Source organism: Benincasa hispida, chromosome 8 (genome assembly GCF_009727055.1).
Source record: "Benincasa hispida cultivar B227 chromosome 8, ASM972705v1, whole genome shotgun sequence".
Lineage (NCBI taxonomy): Eukaryota > Viridiplantae > Streptophyta > Magnoliopsida > Cucurbitales > Cucurbitaceae > Benincasa > Benincasa hispida.
This window is the reverse complement of record NC_052356.1, coordinates 23,629,552-23,647,177: the sequence shown is the minus strand read 5'-3', so window position 1 is coordinate 23,647,177 and position 17,626 is coordinate 23,629,552. Positions and strand designations below refer to the sequence as shown.

Here is a 17,626-nt window from a genome sequence, read left to right as displayed (position 1 = left end):
ACACTCTCAACTCTTTTTTGAGTTCAACTTAAAACTTTCAAATTGCAAGATCAATCTCTCACTTCATGCTCCTTTTACTTCACTTAATTCTAGTTTTCACCCTAAATTTTCCCAATATCTATTTTTTTTTCTCTAAAAATGTTAAAATATTATTTTGTTGTTGTTTTCAAATATAATAAAATGGACTAAAATATTTATAAATATAACCCAATATCACTTTTATCATGAATAAATTATGACACTTTATTATATTTGAAAATATTTTTAACATTTTTTATTTAAAATAATTTTCTTTTATTTTAATCTATATACTTTTAATAAATCTTAAATTTAGTACCTTAAAATTAATTAATATCAAAATGAATTAAAAAATAATTTATATGTGAATATTTTTTTAATTTTATAATAAAAATGTTAATAGACAACAAAAAAAAAATTATTTTTAAAGAATCAACAATAATAAATTTAAGATTTATTAAAAGTATTTCGACTAAAATTTAACTATTTAAAATATAAGAACTAAATTTGGACAGACATCAAAATATAGAGACTATGGTAGTATTTGAACCAAAATTATACTATTTTTGTCCATATGTTAAAGTTTATTTCATTTTAATCATTGAATTTTTAAATATTTGAATTCTTTCTACTCTCAACAAATCTTAAAAATAAAACATAAAAAAAAAAGTCCTCATTCGGTGTGAGATGTCCTAATTCTCGTACTTTTTTAAATAAAAACACTAAAATAAATAAGTTTCAAGTACATTAGATTAAAAGGGTAATTTAACATTTTATTTGCAAATAAGTTTCAAGTACATTAGATCAAAAGGGTGATTTAACATTCTATTTGTGAATAAGTTTCTAAGTACATTGATAAAAAAAATGGTAATTTATGCCTCGTATGGTAATCATTTGTTTTTTGTTTTTGTTTTTTGAAAATTAAGTTTATTTCATTCATATTTCTTATAATGATATACATCTTTCTTAAGTACGATGGTTGAATTTTTAGCCAAATTTAAAAAACAAAGACTACTTTTTGAAAACTTTACTCGGTGAAAAGTTGATAATAAATAAAGAAATTTGGATGTGGAAGTAATATCCATAGACTTAATTTTCAAAAATAGAATAGTTATCAAATGTGGCCTAAAAGCTACTTTTTTAAATTTTCAAAATTTGACTCAACTTTTTAAACCATTGATAAAAACAAATAATGAAGAAAGAAAATTTTATGTGTAAAAAGTGTCTATAGGCTTAATTTTCAAAAACATAAACAAAAAAAGACACAAACAAATGTTACCAAACGATGTCTTGAGTTTTTATTTGTTTACTCAAAGAGGTTGAGGATGAAAATCTCTACTATATGAAAATACATATAAAATTCATTACAAGCCAAAACGAGCATAACTTAACTAATATGGTATTTGTATTATGATACTTTTGAGAGAAAAAAAAATCACTACAAGAGGAAACTTTCTATGTTGTCATTTTTTATTCTATTTTTACAACAAAAAAAAAATATATATATATATTAAATAAAATATTAATGTTCATACTATCAACCTCACGGTTTGAGGTTCGATTCCTCCACCCCACACTTTAATTACAATACCTCTTTAAAAAATTGGAAGTTTAATTTATGCGGGATAAAACTTAAATTTATTCATCTTTTAATGAAGTTACGTTTATGAAGTGTTTTTTTTTTTTCTTTCCAAAATTCGTGGTGTATTAATGAAACAAATAAATAGTATATTCAATGACCCAATGTTTTTACATGTATTTAATCAACTTCAAGCGAGATCATTCCTCATAAAACATAACTTCTTTAATATATATATATATATATCATGCTTCTATTAAAACTATGTCTAAAATTTTAACTTCAAGTTTAGCATCGAAAAACATAAAATAATAATATGTAAAACCAAGTAACATAAAACTCGTTATGTGGCTCTAATTTAATTAAACTAAAATTTTGGAAAGTTGTCTCATGACTTCTCCTCTTTGCTATCAAGACAATAATCGATAAACTTGTCATCGTCTACGTGACTACCTAAAAAACATAAAACTAGGAGAGCTAGTATAGAAATATTTTGTAAGTGGTTCATATCATAAGGAACCTCCATACTCGATCACATCGATCACATACAACATGTTTGCATATCCTATCATAGTACATACATTATGAGAAGAACTAACTAAACTTAGTTGCATTTGTTTACTTAACCTTACACGTGTACTTATATCATTGATTTGATGTCATGCTATGTATAAATACTCCATACCATAATCGTCAATTCCACATGTAATATTTACAAAGTAATTGCCTCTTATAAATACCATAAAAATGAATTAGTTTTGTCTCTTACGGCCTAGGAAAAAGCATACTTGTCATACTATACATCCAAGTTGCATAGCACAACGGCTTAATTTAGGTATTTCGTGCATAGTATATTTTTATCTAATTATTTGGCACATAAGATTGCTAACTAGACTTCATTGCAATGCAACAAATAATTACTATGTCATACTTAACCTAAACATGTATTACTAATCAACATGCTAGCATAAACCGTGAGAAGCAGAAAACCATGAAATTCATGTCCTCATGATCCCTTTCATTCTGGCATTTCCCCACATCCCCTGCAACCTGGCTACGTCATCCTCACTTGCCTCCCATATTTTAATGTCCTCAGGATCCCTCTCATTCCAGCATTTTCCTGCATCCCCTGTGACCTAGCTACGTCATCCTTACTTTTAAACATGCTTTGTCCTCACTCACATGTATCCTAGGAAATTTCTCAGGAGGTCACCCAACGTAGGATTGCTTCAAGCTAAGCACGCTTAAATTTGGAGTTTTTATGATCGAGCTACCGAAAAGAAAGATGCACCTTATTGGTATGGGTAGTAACTTTAAATTATTTTAAGTCTCTCTTAACCATACTTTCATGTCCTCATGATTCCTCTCATTCGGATATGATATCGGTTTATTCATGTACCCCTCTTGAACTCGAGTCGTTACAAAATTGGACTTAATGTGAGACTAAAGAACTAAATTTGACTAAGTTAAAATAAAAGTAAGTATGATTTTATTTATAATTTAAAAGGAATATATATATACACAACAATCTCTTATTATTATTTTAAATATTGACATGACATCTTACAGTAAAATAATAGATCATCTCTCTTGTTTTTAAGATTTGAAAAATAGTTCTAAATGATTGTTGAGACTTCTCAGACCAGTAGTTGACTAATGAAAAAATGATGTAACATATTTCAATTTAATTGTCGACCCATTTCGTTCACTCGCTTGGTGCGGCCACGACTACAAATAATGCTTCCTTCTTGCTCTACTTTATGATTTTCTCATCCCTTGTGTTTTTTATTTTTCTTTCGTGAGCGAACATAGAATAAAAAATGGTGTTCTTTGGTGGCAATGAGAGGAGATGTTGAAGGAGAGAATGGAGGAGAGGGAAAGGAGATGGATGCCACATCATTTCAATTACATATTAAATTAATAAAATTTGTTATGTCTGCTAGCTAACTCATCTTTTAACTGCCACACCATTTTTTCGTTAATCAATTAACGGTCTCTCCATGACCATTTAGAACTATTTCTCAAATTTCTAGGACTAAAGTGTTCATTTTGAAATTTAAGGGACCAAACAAACGTCAATTTTAAATCTTAATGATTAAAAGTGCATTTTACCATTTAAAATGTAATTTCAATATTTAAAATATGTTGGCCATCATGCTGGTTCTTGTACTTTGAATTTTATTCAATTTTAATTTATGTGATTTTCATTGTTTGATTTCAGTCACGGTACTTTTAAAAAACTTTAAATTTAGTATTCATTATTAGTTTATTGTTGAACTTAAAAAAAAACAATTACTATCGATTAACATTTTATCGTAACACTCGAAAACATATTCACATATTGTTTTTTTTATCCTACATGACAATTATTATTATTATCTAACAATTAACTTTGAATGACTAAAATTAAGATTGTGTAGTTATAAAGTATATTTTCAATATATTTTGAGGGAAAAGGCAAATAGAATTCAACAAAAAATGTCAAAAGCCAAATAATCCAAGAAAAATTCCACATATATAAAAAATATCAAGCTATTTACAGAAATAGTAAAAAAAAAAAACACTGATACAAATCAATATTTATCAATAATTCAATCAGTTTTTATCATTAATAAATACGACTAAACTTCTATTAATCTTTGTAAAAGAATATTAAAATTTTATTATTTTGTATAAATAATTTTTCTTATTTTTCTATTTTAAAAAATACGTGTAACCTTTAAATATAGTTCAATCGAAAAAAAAAAAAAAAAAGTGTTTCTTTGTCCAAAAAGTTGACTTAGAAAGCAAAAATTTCATGGACTTTAAAGTTATGGGCTACTTTATTATAAGATTTCCAAATAACTCTAAAATTCACCATCTTTTAACTTAGATAACAAACTATAAATCTAACCCAAACCAACTTCGATATAAGAAAAAAAAAAACGAAATTTATGGTATTAATTATTTCGATTGATATATTCAACGTCAATTTCAATGCACTTCAACATTTATGTAGCTCCGGAGGAATTCAATCATTATATATTTAATCATATAAAAACTAAGATAAAATTAAAGTGCATACTAATTTAATTGTGGACTTTAGTCTTATTCTTAGATATTGGAATAAAGTTAGAACATAACTTGGCCGTCTATGTAATTTCTGTTTCCCAGTTTTTTTTTTTTTATTATTTATTTATTTATTAAATTATTAGTCTCTCCTCTTCGGTAGTTAGTTCAACTCATTGAAACTAATAAAGAAGAGAATAGACCTTCGATTTTTCTTTTTGGGAATTTATTAGATATATAATTGTGTTGATTAATTAATAAAATTATAATTTTACGTATATTGTGAATTATCAACGTTAGCATAACTCAACTAGCATGAATTATGTACTATCAACTTCGAGTAAGTTCAATTTTTTCATTCATATATTGTCAGGAAAAAAAAAACTCTATATCTATTAGAGAAAAAGCTAAACTAAAGAGTTATAACTCTAATAATTTGAATTTGAAAGTTATTTCTTATGCATAATTTTCTTTTATTGAAGTTATTTTTTCAGAGGAAAAAATATTATTTGATTGAAGTCTATGGTTGTCGAATACGTGAGTTTAAGAATCTTGATTTTTAACCATAACAATATGTTAGTTCGAGTATGTGTGAGTGAAGGTAAAATTTAAGTAAGGTTTAGTGTATGTTTGACACTTGGGGAGTGATTTTAAAATGGTCAAGATTATTTTTATCATTTTTTTATAGGTATGAAATACTCATCTATCACTAAAAATTAATATAATTTTAATTTTACATTTTTAGATGTAATTTTCATATTATCAAAATTGATTCTAGATGATTAAAACGTGTTTCAAAATAATTTTGAAAATGACAAATCACCATAAAACGTCTATGCAAACATTGAGGAAAACTTTTTCTTAAGTATATATATATTTTTTATTGGAAATGACAAAATCACTCTGAAACATCCAATTCCGTCTTCCACTACTTCTTGTTCCTATATCCAATGTTCCCAATGACTCCACCCAGTTGCCACTCCAACGACCAACTCCTGCGTCAATCAACGCCAACAACATGCTTCGACGACCACATTTGATGACTAGTTATTTTTGACGACCACCTTAGTGTGATCAATTCCAGTGACTGCCTCCGACGTCTAACTCCGATAATAGCCATCATTGGTGACTACTATCGATTCACTTCAGATACATGTTTCGACGACCACCTTGATGACCAAACTTCGACGACCACCTCTGTATGAAGCCTATTTCAAACAAATTGTCTCTAGCAACCATCTCCAAACGCCCAACTCTACAGACTACCACCTTTGGTGGCCAACTTCGATGATCACCTCCAATGACCGATTCAGACCACCAACTCCACGTATTGTCTCAGACAACCAACTCTAACTTGTCAAGCTTAGTTGATCATATATATATATATATATAAAAAGTTACTAGTGAAAATGTTTTTAAATACAAAATTAATCATCTCATATATTAATTTAACATTAATAGAAATACTCAAAACATAGTCTACTCAAACAAACTCGTGTATAAAAACAATTTTAACCAGACACATTTATATTCTTATTTTAAATAAATTTATAAAAAAATGTTTAAATACAAATGATTTAGCGAAAATCATTTTACCATGGGTGGATACCAGCATGATTGCATCTTATAAGGCTCTCCACTTATTTGTTCGGCACCCGAGGATTTTGCAAACATAGTTGAGTTGGGGTCTGACGCCACTTTACCATCACTTGTTAGGGACAAAAAACCTCAAATACTTCATGATGGTATGATATTATCCATTTCAATATAAAAAGATCATGATTTTAGTTTTGGTTTCACTCAAAAGACCTCGCATCATTGGTGATAGTTGTCATTTTTCATATATCATTATCATCCTCTTATCTGGTAAATGTGAGACTTTAATCGCATTCCCAACACTAACATGCATGCATAATAAACCATAACCTACCATTTGATACAGGATGTCATAAAAGTCCTAAACCCCTAAGTGACGGTTTGTTTTTTGGGAACGTAGATAACCAGAATATCTAGATGCCTGCCGTTATAGATACACAAAATTATAAATGTCCAATATCTTTAGATAACCGTATTTGTTTTGTAGGAATCTGCAGACATCCTAGAATATTTTGATAATTGTATTTGTTTTATAAGAATTATATTTGATAAAGTTTTAAATTTAAATATTTTCAAGAATGTCACTACGATTGTTTATTAATTTACAATTTAAATATAATTGAACTTATATATCATATTAATTTTTTTCCATTTGAATTTATTTTTAAATTAATACCATTTATATTGTTATTTTATACGTTATTTTTCTCAACAGGATAATACAACAGAATTTAATACTCTTTTATAAAATAAATATTAATTTGAATTTAAATTCCACTATATGACAAAAAAATGACTATTTATTTTAATTATGTGATGCAATGAATAGTGATATATGTGTATTTGAAAAATCCATATTTATGACATCCAAAATTCTTGAGATGCTTTATTTGTAAGGACATCATAGAATGTTTGAAAATCTCTAGATGTCAAGACATTTTACAATATCGCAAAACAAATACGGTAATCTAGATGCCCACTCCATAGGATTCTAAAATGCTTGGAAAACGAAGAACCACTTAATGTCCTTTTTTGGTACATATTACAACACTCATACATTTCATTAATGTGAAAGTATATTGTACTTTTGTTATCTGTATAAAACAAAAAAAATTATTTACCTTAATTACAACGGCTATATGTACCATTATAAAATCTATGCAAAGGTTTTAGCTTAACATCCCAATTGAATATACTTTTTTTTAAAAAAATATGTGTGATATTGAAGAGTTAGAAAACAATTATGCCGATTTTTCATATCTATCCACACACACCAATTTTTTAAAAATACATATTATATAACGTGCATAAGATGTTTAGATCACCAACTTTATAAATTAGTGTTAAATAACTTAACCTCAATAGATATGTACATTTATAAGTAATTTCATATTTATCTCTTTTTCTATTTTTGTAAATGTATAGAAAAATTTAATATTACAACTTTGAACTTGAAAAGGAAACTTCCAAACTCAACATATTAACTTCGGACTTCCTAATTTTTTTTTTCTCTCAAAAACCCTCATTTTGAATTTTTTTTTTTTTTTAAAAAAAAACCTTACAAGGATGGTTTCAGTTTCAAAGTTCCAAACTGTCAAATATCTTTTGTTCATCAGTTGAGGCAATTGCAGTTTACCCTAGTGTACTGATATCTCGAAGCCAACAATGGAGGCCGTAGAAGAGGACCAGAGCGCTAAAATGGATCCTCCTCCTTCCCCTTTCGCCTTCAATCCTCCAGAACCGCCCCTTTCCAAGAATGCGAAGAAGAAGCTACTGAAGCAACAACGATACGAAGCGAAGAAAGCGGAGAAGAAACTTCAGGCTAAAGAGCAGAAGAAGAAAGATATTGAGCGCAAACGGAAGGAATGGGAGGACACACTGGCGAGTGTTACGGAGGAGGAGAGATCCAAGCTGATCGAGTCTCGGAGAAGTCTGAGGAAGGAGAGGATGGGGAAGAGGTCAGAGGAGAGGGAGAAGAAGATTGAGAGGCTTAACAGAGCCAAAGATTGTGGCCAAAATATTGTCATCGACCTTGAATTTTCTCACCTCATGACCCCTTCGGAGATTCACAGTCTTGTTCAGCAGGTTTTTTCTTGTTACTCATTTCAATTGGTTGATTAATTGTTTGTGGTGCGAGTACTGAGTAGTTTTATTGACTTTTAAAATGCTGTCTGTTTAAGAGGTTTGTTAGATGTTTCTAGTAGATGGAAATGGAATGAAGGGCTTCTTCTATGATGTTCCTTAAGAAGGGTTTTCATTTTTTTAAATATATATATATATATATATATGTGACTAATCTCATGGGACAATCTACATTTAGGTGTCAAAGAAACTCTTAATTAAATCTTAAGTTGGTAGCTACCATGGAAACTCATTCCTCTTAACCCTTATCAATACTCATGCCCTTTATATAACACTAGGCCAATCTATCAGAGGGAAAACTGGTTGTTTTCTTGGAAGACCATAGACTTGGGAGGTGATTGAAATGTAGTTTCTTAGTCAAATAGTTTGAAAAGGCTAGCCTTGGCAGACTCGACTCTTGCTTTAGTAGTTGATAAAGTGACAATTGGATGTTTCTAGGAAGACCATCAAATGCTGCCTGAGATCAACACAAACTCATGACTTGAAGTGCTCCTCCTATCATTTCAATCTCCCACATAATTACTACCGAAATTCATTTTTCTTTATTTTTCTTTCCCACTTTTGTAGAACAACCCATCATTTTTGGTCTCTTGCAAGCAATAAAGGGTCCTTTCAGTATCCAAAAAAGATGCAGATACGTTAGATTCTCCCTAAATCTTGTGTGTTGCAGATTAAATGCATCAAACTACCCACAGTTTGGTTATAAAGTATGTTGTTCACCTTCTTTCTCCTTTCCTCCACGGTCTTTATTTAGTTCCAAGCCAGACTCAGTTGGAGTACATATAGAATTGCAATCCTTCATTTGAAAAGTATTCAAAATTTCTTGCTACAAACCTATGAAACTTCAAAGAATCTCTTGTGCACAATCTTTTAAAGAAACTTTCCCTCCTTTTCCCCGCCCTTTATGTATAACCAAATACCATAACAAGCTCTTGGAAGATAAATATTAGTTAAATAGTTTTCAGAAAGTTATATGTATTATGCTCATCTCCAGTTTTGTACATAATGGTTTTAGTTGGTAATTGGTTAAATTTTTTTGTCTTTGATATGCATTCAACCAAGTGAAGCTTCCTCAAAATTTCCTTAGTGTGTTGGATAAATTCCCCACATATTTTGACGATGAATGAAAGGTGTCTATAGATCATATATTAAGTGGGATATTGTATATTTTGATCTTAAAAATAATTGCTTTGCCTACGGCACTAGACACCAGTTGTAGTCGGTAAGATACTCTACTGACTTTCTAACATGGTGCTTGCTCAAAAATGTTAGTGGAGTCCACTTATCTATTAAATGGAATTGAAAGAGACCAATAATAATGATCTACATTAGAAGGTTAGTAGGATATCCCACTGGCCATGTTGTAGCCAAGCTTTATTCTTTTGATCTATCTCCCACAAGGAGGAGTAGCCTGAGCTTCTACCATGGGATCCTTATCCTTCATTTCCAACATTAGAAGTCTATGTGTGTACTTATACAAAAGAAGGCAAATTATGTAACAACGGAATTACAGAAAACACTTCCATTGGGCAATAAAAGAAGTAAGGTTATAGGAGCTAAAGAGAGGGTATAATTCACACTAAATGAGAGCGAGTGAATGTAAATGCATTTGTTCGTATTCATCCTTGATGTCTTTTTTTTTTTTCAAAAAAAATAAAGTCCACTCACCAAGACCCAAAATTTGCAGACAAATGATTTTCCTTAGTAAGCTCACCAGTGGATTTGAAAATGTGACCTCTTGGGAAGTGTTAATCCTTGATGTTGAATTACTTATCCCCTGGTCTATTAATGTCACATATTTCCAAGATTGATGTCTGAGATTTTTATATGTACTCCATCCCTATTGATATTGTGATCTTCCTTCACGTGCTCTAACTGAACCAAATGGTTTGGGACTTGCCGTCTGCACCATTGTCCTTGGGTACCCTTTATGGTATCGTGGAAGGGTTCCCAACCTTCCCTCCTCCTGCAGGAATAATGGGTGCATTTTTCTATTGCCATATATATATATATTTTTTGAAATTTTCAGCTAAAGCATCCTTCAGAGATATTCTCCACTCAACCAAATAGTTATCGATCAATATTCTTAGAATAATTTGGTATTAGATTGCACTGAACCTATAGCCGTAGCCTTGTAACGATCACTCAACCATTATATGGATACACATGGTTGACAGAGTGAAAGGAACTATTGCTTCCTCATTCTGACAGCCTTGGATAATGGATACCTTCCCACACCTACTAGCCGCCTCACTCTTAAATCAATCAAATGCTTGACTAATCTCACCCTGTCAAAAGACTCAAAACTCAAAACCATGGAGAACCATGGGAGGATGGAGACGAGAGAATAAAGAATAAGAGTTAGCATCATAGGATCACTCTTTTTCCAAAATCTAAACTTTCTACTTGTTTAATAAAAACATAAATTTGTAGGTTTGAATTTAGCTCTGAATCATACGATTGTACAAGTTTACTAATGGGAGACGATGACTTTATATCGCACCTAAATACTCGGTACTTCTACTAAGGTCTGGGATGAGCTCTATTTAATTAGAATAGACTAAGATGCAATATTTTTTTTTTTTTTTGGGAGAGATAACAACTGCAAAGCATGACATGTTTTATTGAGTAGACTTTTTCTACATTAGTTAGTTATCATGCCATGACATTTTTGAAATACTACATTATCCCTATGCCACAGCATTCTATAGCTGATTTTTTGTTGTCTTCACATTTAGTTATGGTCAGGACACTGCTTTCTATTTGTGATGTCAAATAGGATCTTTTTCAACATTCAAACGATTCACTTCTGACTACTGTATTGAGAACTTTAACGTTTTATCCTCATGCAGCGTTCTTTATTTTGTTTGTTAATTCTCAATTAATTTAGCAAGAAATGATTTGATGATCTCCTGAAAACAGCATAGTTTCTGAGTATCTTTATTGGGTAAAAACCTGCAGATAATGTATTGTTATGCGGTGAATGGAAGATGTCCTTCTCCTGGTCATCTCTGGTTGACTGGGTGTAATGGAGAAATGGAGACCCAACTGCAAAGGCTTCCAGGATTTGATAAATGGATCATTGAGAAGGAACATAGATCATATATAGATGCTTTGCAAGACCAGAAGGAAAATTTGGTATATCTCACAGCAGATGCCGAAACTGTGCTCGATGACCTTGATCCAAAGAAAATTTATATCATTGGTGGGTTAGTCGATCGTAACAGATGGAAAGGGATTACCATGAAGAAAGCACATGAACAGGGAATTCAAACCGCAAAACTTCCAATAGGAAGTTACTTGAAGATGTCTAGCTCTCAGGTATACCTTGGTCTTTACATGCTAATCATTTTTATCCGCATTTCATGGACCCTAAATTTGAATTTAAATTAAAATTTTTATTTTATTATTACTACTTTTTTGTGAAAAGGAAACTAAAAATTTAATTAAGATAATGAAAGAACAAAACAATACCTACGATATACAATAAAGAGACAAACATCCTAAGGATCAGGAGGCGCATTCATGGGCTCTAAATCCTGTCATCCTAAACTTATAAAAATGGCAGATTAAGAATTCAAGTGAGCTCCAATCCTTATAACTTCTTATTTTTATAGAAAAATGAAAGAACGTACAAGGCATATTAGGAAAAGAACACCTCAAAAGGGAGCCCTAATAAAGCTACAAAATAGGACTCAAATCAAATAGAATAAGACCTAACTGACAATTAAAAGAACCCTTGTGATGGCAAAGAGACGATGAATTTAGCAACTTCCCAAATCTCTTTCCAAAATCTTTTAACCCCTTTTAAAATTCTACCATTCCTCTTTGACCAAATACCCCATGGGGGCAAAAGAACCTTCTCCATCATAGAACAAAATCCATGGTCGGTTCTAAATAGATAGCAAATGACACCAAAAAGCGAATCCAAATTGATTGCATGAACCAACTACTCCAAAGAATATGGTTGAGATCCTCAAGATGCTTTACACAAATGCACCAATCCAGTACTAACAAAAGGAAAGAATATCTTTGGATGCTATCCTAAGTATCAACTTATCCATGTGCGACTGGCTGAGCAATGAATTTGACCTTCTTTGAGATCTCAGCCTTCCAAAGACAGAAGAATGGAAAAGGGGGATATGGAAAGCTCCTGAAGCGGGCTGACACCTCTGTTGTCTCCTTATTTGAAGGACGATGAAAACCCAAATGGAATTGAAATTTCTCAAAGAAAGGCAAAACTGAGTCATGATGCAAAGATGCTCATCTCCGATGATCCCACCCAACACAATCCTCTCAAAGACAAGTATTTGAGTCATCCCATACTACTTTGGTTCCTAACAATACCCATTTTCGGAAAGTCGACGTCTCGATGGCTACTCCGATGGTACCTCACTCGCCCACACCTGGTTAGAACTCTCCACCGATTCCACTTCAGAATGTCAACAACCGGCTCTAATACCATTGTTACTTAAGCACCTTGGAGAACCACACCCCCTGCTAGCTATTGAGGAGGTAGAGCCAAACCACTTAAGTACCACATTGGTCATCCCATTCTAATCAATGTGGGACAAAGACATCTTATACTACTTTGGTTTCTAACAAGTTTTTTTTTAAAAAAATATTTATTTATAATAATTAAAAAGAAAAAGAAAATTAGAGACTTAAACCCTACAATTTGAGACGCACTCAAACAGGTATAGAGCATATTTGCTCATAATAAGTGCTAGATGATTTAAAATTAAATTTATTTCACCCATCAACTTACGCTTCTAGGTCAATTAGTGAATTAAGATGGTATCAGAGCAGGTGGTCTAGGGAGTTCTTGTGTTTAAGCCCTTGCAATGCTGTTTCCTCTTCAATTAATATTGATTTCCACTTGTGGGACCTTCTTCATATTTCAAGACCGTAAGTGAGGGAAGTGTTAGATGATATGAAATTAAATTTACCTCACTCATTAGCTTAAATTTTTAGGTCATTTGGTGATTACCATGTGCGACAAAGCATTAGGCTCTATAAAAGAGCGCCATACCCACTTAAGCCTCATTTTACTATCTTCAAGTTACCTTGGTAAAGCGCCACGATCCAACTTATTTTTCTGGATAGAAACTGAGACAATATTGTGATATAGAATAATGTGATGAATAACAAATAGGAGATGAGGCATCAACCTGCAACAGCGATTACAAAAAAAATCTTCCTAACCAAATTTTGTAGGGGTAAGTGGATCAATTAGGCTTTATTTTTGGCAAAAACCAAATGAGCTTAGGCCTTTGAGATTACCTACCTACTAGATTACAAATTGACTTCTTATAATTTAGTAATTGTTCTCTTACAATATTTTGGACTTTTTCCATGTCATTTCCAGGTCCTTACTGTGAATCAAGTCATAGAGATTCTACTCAAGTATTTGGAAACAAGAGACTGGAAGGCTTCTTTCTTTCAGGTTGTTCCTCAAAGAAAAAGATGTGGAGCTGATTCTAACAGTGACCATCCAGTAGATGAGGAAGAAAATGGAGATGGAGATGGAGACGGAGATGACGAACACGAGATGAAGAAGACCAAGTGTGATGAAGTATCTTCCAGTGACGATACTTTGTAATGGCTTTGACCAATTGTGAATCAAGTCAGAGATTCTATTCTAAGTATCTTATATTTTTTGGTAGGCTTCTTTCTGAGTTAAAGGATTCTGATTTTTTCATTGTCGACTAGTTTATAATACATACAACATAGATTGAAAGGGAAGATAAATTTTGTAAAAATTTAGTTGAAGAGACTACTTCTTTACTGATGAAAACAAACAAACAAATAAATCCTAACTATACACGTTTTTCTTGGCGGTATTTCTGCTCGAGCTGTTTTGGTCTTTGTGATCACTCTAACAAATGGATTATAATTGGTAAGAACCAACGTTAATATAACTTAACTGACATGAATTTGTATTGTAACTTTGAAATTTGAAGTTTGATCTACTCACATATTATCGAGAAAAAAAAAAAAAAAACAAAAAACAAGGGCCACATTTTTTCAAAATGTTTTATGCCTGCTTGGGTGGCAGATACGAATATGGATAACACTTGAAAGTTAAATACTTAGAATTTAAATATATGGGATTTAGATAATAAATGTTTGTGTTTGAATGAATAATATTTAGGAGTTGAATATTGGTTTGTTTTATAGGTTTTTCTTTTGCTCAAGAAAAAGTAAGATTTAATTGAAAAATATTCTAATTAATTTTAGTATTTATATTAATGTAACTATCAATAATAAATAAATAGATTAAAACAATTGAAATTAATTTAGATATGAACTTCGATCTATCTGAGGATAGCTTGACGAACTAGGAAATATATTTTTGAGTAGGAGGTTAAATGTTCGAATCTTCTTACTTCAACTTTAGAACTTAAAAAAAAAAAGAAGTTAAAATACTATTTTGGTCCCTATACTTTGAAGTTTTTTTCTTCAATTTTTGTTCATATACTTTCAATTTTTAATTTTAGTCCTTATACTTTCAAGTTTTTTTTTTCTCGTTCACATACTTATAATTGTCTAATTTTAGTCCCTATACTTGCAAAAAATCTTAAATTTAGTCTCTTGAAGTTAAATTTTTACCAAAATTGGTTAAATAACAACAATAATTTTTATGCAATAAAATACAATATATGTAATGTTGAATGGGTATTGTTCTCTCTCATCTCTTGGTGAAGGGAACTACCTCAATCACATATGAGAACTCAACCCTCACAGCTGTAATAAAAATAACCCCAATTAACAAAATGATAACAATTCCAAAAAAGTTAAAACAAATTTGGCTTGGAAGATTGATCAAAGATCAAGAAGAAAGAAGAACTTGTTCCTCACTTCAAGATTTTGAACTCTCCACAATCTAATTGATCAAAATAAATTAAAAGTCCTAAAACGTGCATTCTAAACACTAGAATATAAAGAAAGCATAAAGTGAGAGATCAAACTCTAAGAAAATTTTATTCAAAATTAAAGTCCTGTTACAAAATGTGGAGATTACAACAATATTTAAATTAATAAAAATAACAGTATGAAAGATCACATCCTTTCATCTAATTGACTAAATTCATTTGATACCCTTTCAACTACCTCATAAATATAAATATATGAAATTGCATTGGTACATAATTCATTAAACATGTGGATGAAATCTGAATTTTAAGATTCATAATGACTCTGGATGAAAAGGCGCCTTTTAATGCATGAATAGTTGCAATTCTTCACCATGAATAGGAACCTTAGCTTGGAAGTAAGCATTAAATGCTCCAATTCCTATTATCGGCATTTATTTCCTTATCATCTCTCATATTCATTCTTTTGATAAAAAGTTTAAATACTAATTTGGTCCATTTACCTTTAAAAGTAACTATTTCGGGGTTTTTTTTCATTTTTATCTGATTTTCCCTATATTATATGTTAATATTTTGCAAATAGGGACCATGATAATCTCTTTTCAAAAGTAGAAGCATAAAACAAAATGTTTTGAAAATACATAGACGAAATTGAATCAAAATTCAAAGTATATAGACTAAATTGAATATTTTAAAATTATATATATCAAAATGAACTAAAGTCGAAAGTATATGGACTAAAATAATATTTAAATAAAAGATTTATGACATAACTCTTTTAAATAAATTACAAAAATAAAAGACTAAGAGAAGATAGAAAACTGCCCACTTTAATGAAAAAGTTATGCTATCAATTTGATTTCAGTATTTATCTCTAATACTATGTTAATGCATATATTTAAAGAAAATTTATGTACATGTGAAAGCGATGAATTCATAGTTTTAGAATGAAAATCTAATGTCTCTACATTGATTGACTTATTAGTTATTTGTTTATTTGTGTTAAATTTTTTTAATAATTTGATTCGTTACTTACCAACAGTTGCTTCCATAGCATAGTGGTAGTGCGTTCGCTTCGTAAGCGAAAGGTCGCGAGTTCGATCCTCGCTGGGAGCTTTTATTTTTGTATTACTACTTAAATATAAATAAATTCTTTCTTAAGTTCTTACCAACAAAGGCTCCAATGCACATCAGCAAAATTACATACTTTATGAAAGAAGATAGAAAACTACTCATTCTATGAAAAACTATGCTACCCATTAAAAAGGATTTTATTTTATTTATTTTATTTTTTACTATTATTATTTATTTTTTAAGTTATCAACAATGACTTTCACAAAATATAGTGGTAGAGTACATTTACTCCGTAAGCGAAATGTGAGAGTTCAATCCTCTCATAAGTAGTTTTAAAGATAAGAAAACACGAAAAATAAAACTCAATTAAAGCCTTATTATCTTTACACAAAAACAAGCCATACTAATTAATTTTGTAGATATAGCAGAAGTATGAAAGAACAGACTTAAGAGTAAGAAATTGAGAAAAGAAAACCAAATGGTGATAATGAACGCTACAAGTAGAAATATCCATTTAACCCGTAGGACTGAGACCTCACCCCAAATGAGGTGGGGAATCTTCGATTAGACAGGAAATGGAGGAGGGAGGGAACAGGAAAATATTTTTTCCTGTTGGCTAAACGAGGAAGATGATTATATTTCCTGCCCCATCCCACTTTCCCGCTCCGCCTCGATTATAGATCCATTCCTCTGCCTCGTGCTCCCCACTGGTACTCAATCCATCATCGTCATTCGTCCAACGCAACCATAGTCGACTTTCATCCAAATCTATTGTTGAGCCACAATTGTGAAGGGGAATGATAGCCACAGTGGAGAAGGACAATGAGAAGGGGAGGAGGGATGGTTCGATGAACGACAGTGTGGCAAACCTTGACGACTAACGATGACTGGCTGCGACAGGCAAACGACGAACGATAAGTGATGAATACCATGTTGGGGTTGATGCCCTAAATCTCATGGGTCATATAGTTTGTAATTGTATTGTATAAACAATTTATTTATTTAATAAAATCTAAGACATTTTATTAGATATTTAGTAGCATTAACCCAAAAAACTAATAAACAAATATCCAAGGTTATCTTGTATAACTTAAAAGTGTATATGGAGACACACAAGTGGATCGTATTTAAGTGATAACTTGAACGATCTGTAGTAGATAGATAAGCTGAGTACCTTATCTTGGTGACACTACGAATACGACCCGCATTGCAGAAGTTACAATTGTTGTAAAGTTTTACAAAATGATCTGATCCTAATTATTCTTGTGGAGACATGTGAGTGGGGATGTTCTAT

General features: G+C 31.0%; 1 protein-coding gene and 1 non-coding gene across 2 annotated transcripts; both read left to right on the top strand.

Moving 5' to 3' along the window:
• Window positions 1-7,797: 7,797 nt before the first annotated feature.
• LOC120082575 (tRNA (guanine(9)-N1)-methyltransferase) lies at window positions 7,798-14,226 on the top strand. The gene is made up of 3 exons (XM_039037811.1): window positions 7,798-8,326; window positions 11,345-11,704; window positions 13,752-14,226. Exons 1-3 carry the CDS (start codon window positions 7,907-7,909, stop codon window positions 13,983-13,985), a joined length of 1,014 nt encoding a protein of 337 aa, XP_038893739.1. The 5' UTR covers window positions 7,798-7,906; the 3' UTR covers window positions 13,986-14,226.
• Window positions 14,227-16,302: 2,076 nt separating this feature from the next.
• TRNAT-CGU lies at window positions 16,303-16,374 on the top strand. The gene has a single exon. It is a non-coding gene; the product is annotated as a tRNA-Thr (tRNA).
• The last annotated feature ends 1,252 nt before the right edge of the window (window positions 16,375-17,626 follow it).